Source organism: Parasteatoda tepidariorum, chromosome 9 (assembly GCF_982258835.1).
Source record: "Parasteatoda tepidariorum strain Cologne lab strain chromosome 9, Ptep-v5.0, whole genome shotgun sequence".
Taxonomy (NCBI): Eukaryota; Metazoa; Arthropoda; class Arachnida; order Araneae; family Theridiidae; genus Parasteatoda; species Parasteatoda tepidariorum.
Window position 1 is genome coordinate 92,525,725 of NC_141763.1, and position 9,738 is coordinate 92,535,462.

The 9,738-nt window shown below is 27.8% G+C and overlaps 1 protein-coding gene across 1 annotated transcript in view; it reads left to right on the forward strand.

Moving 5' to 3' along the window:
• The window catches only part of AGBE (1,4-alpha-glucan-branching enzyme), a 28,844-nt gene extending 23,977 nt beyond the window's left edge, over nt 1–4,867 (forward strand). The window contains exons 12-15 of the mRNA XM_087152368.1: nt 1,112–1,296; nt 2,451–2,581; nt 3,587–3,704; nt 4,382–4,867. Of these exons, the coding sequence (XP_087008494.1) occupies nt 1,112–1,296; nt 2,451–2,581; nt 3,587–3,704; nt 4,382–4,429 (482 nt within the window). The 3' untranslated portion in view covers nt 4,430–4,867. The remainder of the gene's footprint in view (nt 1–1,111; nt 1,297–2,450; nt 2,582–3,586; nt 3,705–4,381) is intronic.
• Nucleotides 4,868–9,738: the final 4,871 nt, after the last annotated feature.

Below are 9,738 nucleotides of genomic sequence, written 5' to 3' on the forward strand. Positions count from 1 at the left end.
TTGATGTCTCACAAATTTGAAAGCAAAACTTTTATTAAATCTTCTGTAATTATAACTTCTTTAGAAATGGTAGGACCCTCTTTTGATGCTTCTCTAATGTTTAGAATCGAAAAATAAATACAGAAATATTGATTTGATAATCATATGCAATATTTGAAAATCATGTGCAACATTTGAGTACACATATTTTACAATAAATTTAAAATATATAATGCTGCATAGTGTTGAAGACCAATACTGAGTTTCTACTACTGAGATAGTAATTATTAAATGAATGAAATGTGTAAAAAGTTGAAATTCTTATCTATATTTAGAGATGCTAACTGTTACATTTTACTCATAATTATAAAGATTTCAATGTGACGATTATGGTCTTATGGTAGAGTAATAAAAATTTTAGTTTTTGAGAATTTTTGTAAAAAAAATATTTTCAAGTAAGTTTTTTTCTCCCTCAACTACCAAAAGTTCTGAAATTTTGTTGTTTGCTACTAAACTACGATAATTTTTTTTTTATTCCTTAAATAATTTTAATACAATAAATAAAAAGCAAAAATGATTTGATAGAAACAACAAATAGAAAAAAAAACAAAAAAATCTTATCTTTTCCCTTTCTAAAAAGCTGAGACCAAAAATATTCCATTGTTCAAATGAAAGAGGCAGTAAGGGCAAATTCTAATTTATCCAAATGCTAGAACATTGATTCCAAATAATCAATTTAATTTTATAATGGATTATAGAATGCCAGTGTTGTATCATTTTTAATTTAGTACTTAATTTAAGCTTCAATAAATTTTAGATAAACTTATTAATGAGTAAAATTAATAATTTTAATTTAGGTCTTTTAGCTTTTACCTTAAGTACCTAAGGTTTACATTTTTATTTAATTGTAAATTCATGCATAATTTTAGTAATATTATATATCTATATAGAATTTAGTAGGATACGCAGCATAAAATTGCCCTTGCTTAAACACTAAATGTATATATATTTCTGTGTTATTATATTATTATTACTGAAAACTTGCTTGAAAAGTTGGCACCTCTGAATTCTAAGTTTCTTAATTTTTTTTATAAATAATAAAGTTTTACTATCTATGTGTAAATGATTGCAGGTAACGAATTCGGTCACCCTGAGTGGCTTGACTTTCCGAGAGTGGGCAACAATGAAAGCTATAAGCATGCCAGAAGGCAGTGGAACTTAGTAGACAATGAACTCTTGCGTTATAAATTCTTGAATAATTTTGATAGAGAGATGAATCATTTAGAAGATAAATATTTGTGGCTGTGTTCTAATCCAGTATGTATTATGCTTTAACTATTCTTTAGCTTCTAAATATTCATTTTTATCAAAGAACTGGTTGTTTTTTGTGCCATACCTTCATCTAAAAATTAGGAAAAATAGTATAAAAATTTCTAGATTACATTGAAGCATTATCTTCATTGCATAGTAAAATACAATTATTTGTATTGTAATTCTATTTTCTTGCACTCTAAAAATAATGCTGCATTGTAACTTCAAAACATGTATATGTCATAGATATTTGTTGATAACAATGAGGAAATTGTCAACGATTCAAGCCATCAAAACTTGTATGCCCCGTGGCAGAATTGTGCCGACTTTGTCGCAGAACATTGAAAGATTTTTATTTGGGAAGCAAAGAAGTTTAGGTTTTTTATATGCAGAATTTTTTAATATTTTTATTTTACTGGACTTTTTTCCCCTTTCTGCAAAATTATATTAAAAAAATACCTTTCTCGCATATCGGTAGTGGGAAAAAAAGCGCTCATGGTTTTTTTTCCTACGATTGGCTTTAGCTAGAATCTCAGGTTGATGTTACAAAAAGTAATTTCCAAATAGCAAAAATTTGAAAAAGGGTAACTAAACAAATATTTTTTAGAACAGAAGAATATTGCCAATATTAGAATATGTATCCTTTTATATTTATTTAAAACATTTCTTACATTTATAATTAAAGAAATATATATGCTGATCTGTTCTATACATGAAGGCTTTTTTGTAAGCAGAAGGCGCTTCTGTTACTTTATATTAGTAACATATAAATTTGCTACTATTAAAAATGTCTCTCAGAAAGGTATTAGTACTAGAAAGAATTATTGCAGAAAGTTCAAAAAAAGTCTGCCACAGGGCTTGTATACATCATTAACGGTTAACTTCAAAGTCAGTTCTTGCTGCATTCTGATTTAGAAAACTTTTTTTTATTCTATTACTCAACGGAGAAGCATTTTTAATAAGGAAATTTTGTGTTAATTTGCTGAAATAGCTTTACATTTAAAAAGACAATATTTTTTGTATAAATTTTCTATTTGAATAAATTAAATAGTTTTTTGTTTTGGGGTTTTCAAACACTATGTACTGAAACATTATCTTTTAAAAGCAAGTTGATGATTGCATGTTTTTTGTCTATTTATTACTCTTTTTCCTTAAATTAGGCATATGTGAGCTGGAAGCATGAAGATGACAAAGTAATAGTATTTGATAGAGCTGGATTGGTTTTTGTTTTTAACTTTCATTCTACAAAAAGTTTTCCCGGTTACAGAGTTGGTGTTGATGTTCCTGGAAAGTATCCTTTTATGTTACATAGTTCAACACTCCTAATGGCTGACATAATATCCTAAATTTAAATTTTTAGTTGTAAGTATTTAGGGTAAACACTTGATGTCATGAGAGCAGCATATTATAGAGCCTGTGCAGTGAGAAGTTTAAAAGGCATTATTAAAAGACTAATAGTAAAAAAAAAGACGAAATTGTATGTTTATATTGAGCTAAAAATTATTTGTCTGCCACTATTGCATTTATATTTATCTAATGTTAAAGTGAGCTATATTTTAAGAAAAGTGCTAAAGTGAGAAGGGAAAAATAATATTGATATTAATGGAGCACATCAGTGAAAAACTGACATAATTTATTTCCTTTTTACAATCTTAATCCAATGTGTTTTTATAAGAAAATATGCATGAGAACCATCGACTAAGTTATCTTCCTTCAGACCTGCAAAGGCTTGATCTTAATCTCCTGCTTTTACATCTAATCTCATGACCTTGAATCTTAGCAATATTTTCACAGGTTTTTTTCTTTCTTTTGTGCAAATTTTTTAATTGTACAGATCAGCATACTTGGCAATTCAGTCCTTTCACTCCTTCCTTTGCAGTTTGAGTAAATTTTGTTTATTTTCATTTTACCTTTTTTTCTTTTTCTTGTGTGCATGAAATGTCTGATAAACCAATGTGATATGTTTAGTATACACAAATGACGTCAGTAAATCTCGGGCAGAGATCACTAGTTGGTAAACTAGAATGTTAATCTCTGCAGTTCTTAAATTTTAAAGTTTACTTTCAATAAGAATTAATCGTGTTTGAAGGTTATTTGCATTTTAAAATTATTGCAGTTCACAGAAATTTATGAATTGTAAAGTCACAGATTAAAAAGATTACATTATTACTATAATTATACAAGAAAAAAAATTCTAGAGTGTTCTAATATAATTTAGTATTAATTTAAGTGAATAATAACAAATTAATTTAAACAGCTTCCTATAATGCTAAACATTTTCTTAACACTTTGTTAGATATAAAATTGTATTAGACAGTGATTCTGAAGAATTTGGTGGACACAAACGGCTTGACCACAACACTGAGTTTTTTACATTCCCTGAGTCTTATTGTGGCAGACAGAATTCAATGCATGTAAGTAATTTTAAATTCATTCTTATGTGACTAAATGTATATTTGACAACTTAGCACTTTTTGAAGATTGTTTTCTCCGCTAGTAGTTAAATAACAATTGCATTACAGTTGTTAGAAATGTTTTTTTTTTTTTACTTTGCCATAACCTAAATGCAACATCATGTGATTATTGTGCATTTACAGGCTTCTTACATCCTAAAGAAAATCTCAGATATTTTGTAATTAAATCAAAATAATCGGGGAAATTTAAAAAAGGAAAATTTTCGTGCTTTTCTCAGAAAAAATTGGTTAGTTTTTAGAAGTTACTAGACACTCAGAGACCGCTCTCACTGCATGTGATTCACGCACCTCTGATTACGGTCAAGAAAAATGGAAGACCTGGTTGGTGAGTTTTTCCACAGAATATTCACCAATCAAGTTATCATTTGACAGTGATAGGAGTTGCATGAACTGCAAGTAGTGAGAATGGCCCTTCAGTGTGTTTGGTTGCTTGTGATAGTAAATGCATAAAGGAGTGATTTTGTATTGATGTATATTAACTAATGTATCGTTTCTTTCTCTGCAATTGTATTAAATCTCTATTTTATACAATGTCTGTTTCTTACTTTGCCGATAATATATACAAGAGATATTATTGTAATATACATATATATTTTATATGTATATATATATTTTAGATATACATCCCATCAAGAGTAGCATTGGTCTATGCTAAGGCTGACTGATGACATTAAAGACTCGAATCTGATGAAAGTACAAAATGTTGCCAAATCTGTCTTTATTATTTTATTCAAAATAACAAGTCAATTTGTGCCATTAGATTAGATATATTTTTTGAAAACGTTCATTTTCCCTAGTGTTTATTATTTTAATTTTTGTAGATTTTACAATTTTTTTTTTTTATTTAATAAAAAAAAGACATTACCATTGGTCACTAATACAAGTGATTACAGTTGCAATTAAACCAACATGTTAAGTTTTTATTTTGTTATAGATATATATTTTTCTGGTATAACATTGTAAATAAATGTTTGTCAAACCAAATTATGTATTGAGAAAAATATATGTGAAAAAGCACTGTTGAGCACTTAGAATTTATGAGATTTTTTGTAATAAATATAATTGCATTTTTATTGCATTAAAGTACTTACTGGATGTGTTGATTTAATTTGCATGATTCTTTTTTTTTTCTTTTACAAAATTGGACAACAGAAAATAATTTAATGAAGACAAATTTCGACCAACGTTAACCATAGTTTAAAAGCAATTGTACTTCATAAAAAAAACTTATGGTTTTAATACTGTACAGCATTTGTATAGAAAATAATGTGTATTTCTACCCAAGTTGGCAACGCTAGAGATAATATGTGAATGTGTTGGGTGAATTTTTACTTTTTAAAAATAAATCCCCAGAGGTGTCAATTATTACGATTTAACTGTAATTTGTACGATTTTATAGAAATTATTAGTATGAGCGTATTGCGCCAACTCAAACATTTTGACAATGAAACTCATCCCATTTTGTGTTTTATACCGCATTTACTATTTAAAATTCAGAGGAATGGTTTCGATATTTTGTTTTGCTGGGTTCCAAGTCACGTAGAAATCACAGGCAATGATTTAGCCGATACAGCAGCGCGATCTGCCACTACTGCCCTAAACTTATCTATACCATTCTTAGATATAAAAATACATATTAAAAGGTATATAAAATTTTTATGGCAGCAACAGTGGGATAACCAAGTGAATAATAAATTGCACGCTACTAAATCAAATTTGGAACCCTTTCCTGCGCTGCGACTACGTAGTGCAGATGTTAAACTTACCCGGCTGCGAATCGGACATACCAGACTGACCCATCTACATCTGTTGTTTGGTGAACCACCTCCTCAATGCAACACTTGTGATGTGTTACTTTCGATTCACCACATTTTAATTATTTGCCCGTGTTTTAACAGACATCGTCTTACCTTTTTTGGTAGTTCTATTAATGGGAGATTTGTTGGGTGACTCTCATCATCCTAAAATTTTTGCATTTTTACGTGCTATTGGCATTTTAAATTGTATATAAGCTTTATTTTATTCATGATTTATTCACTTTTTACCATTTTACTTGTCTCACAAAATTTTACTGTGTTTTAACTTTGACATGATCTCAGCATTTTTACGTGTCGTTGGTATTTTTAACTACACATAAAAATTTTAACACGTCTACTGTTTTATACACTTTTGTAAATATCTTATCACCTTCGTCCACTTTACTTACTGCGTATTATACTGTACTCATACTCTATATCTGATTTTATTCATACTTTTTATCTGATTTTATTTAAATCTTTAATCTTGTCTTATTCACCTGCTAGTACTGTTTTATCAGTTATAAATGTATTACAATTAAATTTGAATGCACTTAGACTTTTAAACTATTTTACCGTACTGTTTGGCGCAGCATGTCCTCTTTTGGACCTTGTGCCACTAAACCCTACATTCAATCAATCAATCATAGAAATTATTAGGGTGTTGAAAGTTGAGTAAGAAAAATTGCAGTTTTTAAAAAATTTCAGAATGTGGGGGCCTGGAGCAACTGCCCTGTATGTCCCTGCCTTAGTCAGGCTCTGAACATTCACATCAGTCCTTGACTGCCGTTTTGGGGTGTCATTTATTTAACTTTTTACAAAACCTCTACAATATTTGTACAGATATTCCACAACATTGTATAATTATTAAAAAAAACTGTTTTTGTGAAAGCATTCGATGCAAAGCTGAAGTTGGTTAAAACATTTTGGACAAAAACTTAATTTATGCAGATCTCCTTAGCGTTTTTGATGGTTACATACATTTACACGCATGTCTACGTATTTTCTAGAATCATTTTTGCTAAAGGTGATACATATACTTTGTCCAACTGCAGACAGTCATATTCGATCTGTTTTAACAATCAATTCAGTAAATGTTTCATAATGATTTCACTAAATCTTTAATAAATTTTTTTTAAAGCATTGAAGTATTAACAACTGCAATTCTAAATAATGTAACATCCTAATTGATGCGTCATAAGAAACCGTTTAGTCTTATTTGTAAATAAGGTTAGCATAACCTAATGGATATATCAATTCATTGAAAAAATTAGCTTGTTAAATTAGGAATCGGTTTCACAATGTTTTTTTTCGTAAAGAAAACTAAAAATAAAATTTTTAACAGCTTTTTTTTTTTTTGGAAAAAAAAATTTAAAATCTCACATTTGTTTTACAACTTTTTTCTACTTCTTATTTTTCTAACAAAAACACATTATTGTCAGAATACAAGACACTTGTTAAGCTTTTTTAGAAACACAAAGTTATGTATTTTAAGAATGGTGCACTAATAACACAAGTAAAACTTCACAAAAATTATTAAATAGATCCAGCTTTTATTTTCTGTTTAAAATAATAAAATATATTAACACTGAAAAGGGTTTAAAAATATTTTGCATTATATACTTACTAAATAAAATTACATTAAAAATGCTTCAAAATACAATGTACTTTGATGAGATAAATTTCTGTGAATAATAAGACTTTAAAAATATTGGACGATACATAAAAGCATTTACCAACAATATTCACAAATATGTTGGTATGACTGTGAATAAGAAATCTAGATGCAACTTAAAATTTTTATCATGAGTCAGTATTCAACCAATTTGGATTTTTAGTTATTGGTAAAATGAAAAAAAACCCTACATTTTTTCGAAATAAAGTGATAGGATTTTCACATCCTTATGCTTAATCGTAATGATAATATATATTTGAGAGCCTTACCTTCAATATGCTAATTATTTAGAGAAGATAGTTGACGCTAAAAAATTTAGCACAAAAACTTACGCTTTGATGGATATATACATCTTTTTTTGACGGATTTTAAATTTGGGGAGTATTTGCAATTTATGATTGCCCAATTTTCTATTGAAAAGAAGAAAAAAAAAAGGCTTTCGAAATGTAGCAAAAAAGAAATATGAAACCTAAACTATAAGACCGCTATATTTCTTTGGGTCAAGAATCTGAATCCACCAACAAAAAAAGGGCATGTTTATACAAATAAAGTAAGTTTTTTGTCCAATTTATAATATCATCAGCTCTAATTAATTGACATATTTTAAGTCAGGCCCTTGGACCATTAAGATAGTCTTCGTTTGTCATAGATAAAATTAAATTCAGTGTGTCCCTTTTTTTTTAAAACTTTGGCATTGTACATGTTGTTGGCTAATTAAATAATACAGCTGTTCATTCATTTCTCAATTAGCCTAATTTATTTAAGCAAGGTTTAATAAGCTTAGAGTAATACTGGTTAATTGAGATAAGCCTCAGCAAATTTATTCTGATTGTTTTTATTACACATTTCCTAATTAACCTAAAGGCATGTAGGCTGAGTATAATTAGTCTAAAAATTTCAGGCTGATTAAATAAAACTGAATACTTTTTTTCAATTAGCCTGGAGTGTTGCAAGTGACAATGACATATACAAAATTCATAACATTTAAAAATTATAAAACACCTACTCAGATCTTTTGTAAACAAAATAATCAAAATGACTTTTTTACCCTGAAAATTATGAGCTCTGTGTGCTAATTAAGTACCTAATCTCTCTCACACACAAACAAGTTAAAACCAAACAATTTTAAATAGAAAGAAAAATAATCTTAAAAACATTTATACATAATACCAATTCTGCATTAAAATATATTTATACAAAAAATATTTTTATAAAAAAACCTATACATACATTAAAATTAAACAATTCACAATAAATACAAGCAGGATATCTACTAAATTAGTTTTTCAATGTCTTAAATGGTAAAATGTGTAAATCATTATTAGCAGAAATGATATATTAGAATAGTCACGAAATCTCTCATGTACAAAATTGGTGCTAAAGCCCTTTTTATTTACAGTTTATATTGCACTAATTAAAAAGTGAAGTGTTTGCCAGATCGAGATTCTGCTGTGAAACAAAAGTGCCGTGCTAAAAAGCGTTTATGGTATATTCTAGTTATTTATGAATAATTTAATAATATAAATTACAACCATTAGTTTCTTTATGAGTATGGAGATTCAACAAACTGTTTAATTTATTGTTGGCTGCTAATGTTAAGTCAATGGAGAAAAAGTGAATTTTTTAAACCCCCTAATAGATCTGATAATATTCTGACCAGCAGAGTAAACCATGAAATGTTGCGAAGAAAATAATATGCAAGCATTTTTCACAATCTGAAAGAAGCATAATCCAAGTAGGTTTTGTATTGAAATAGCACTTGAATTTTTTTATTATTATTATTACACTATCTAATATAATACTAGACCTAAAAAGGTAGGGACTTTTTATTTAATTTATATTATAAAATAAATGAGATTTTCAATACTATAAATAATTTTTTTTTTTAAAATGAATAATCTTAAAATTAATAACAAAAATTGTTAGATATCTATGGTGCCATAGCTTCCTAAAGTCCTAAGACTACATGTCTTTCTATGATAATTGGCTTTTTATGCACAATTCCTAAAACAGAATAGTACCCATTAATTTTAGAATTTAACACTTTTTCAACAGAGACATAACATCAGATTCATTCTTTTTAACAAAAATCAAAAGATAAAACTCACTATTTACCAAAATTTAAAATAATAAAAAGTAAATTCAAGACCAATATGCAAAAATAATCCCTAAACACAACATGTTAACAATTAAATAAATTATAAAATGTACAAATAAATAAAACACAGTTTCCACGTAAGACAACATTGGTCAAAAAAATCAGTTCTTTGGGGGGATACAACAGCTAATTCTACAGGGTGTTCAAAAAGTATGAAAACAGTCAAATATCTCAAAAATACACGTGTTAAATATTTTCAAAAGACTTGACTTGAATGTGTCTTTTCCAGGGTGGTAGAAGGCAATTTTGGCATCACCGAATAAGTTAAGAATATCAGAAAGTTTATATAAATATATTTTGTCATTTTTTCAAGATACCTACTTTTTGAACAATAAGAACACTCTC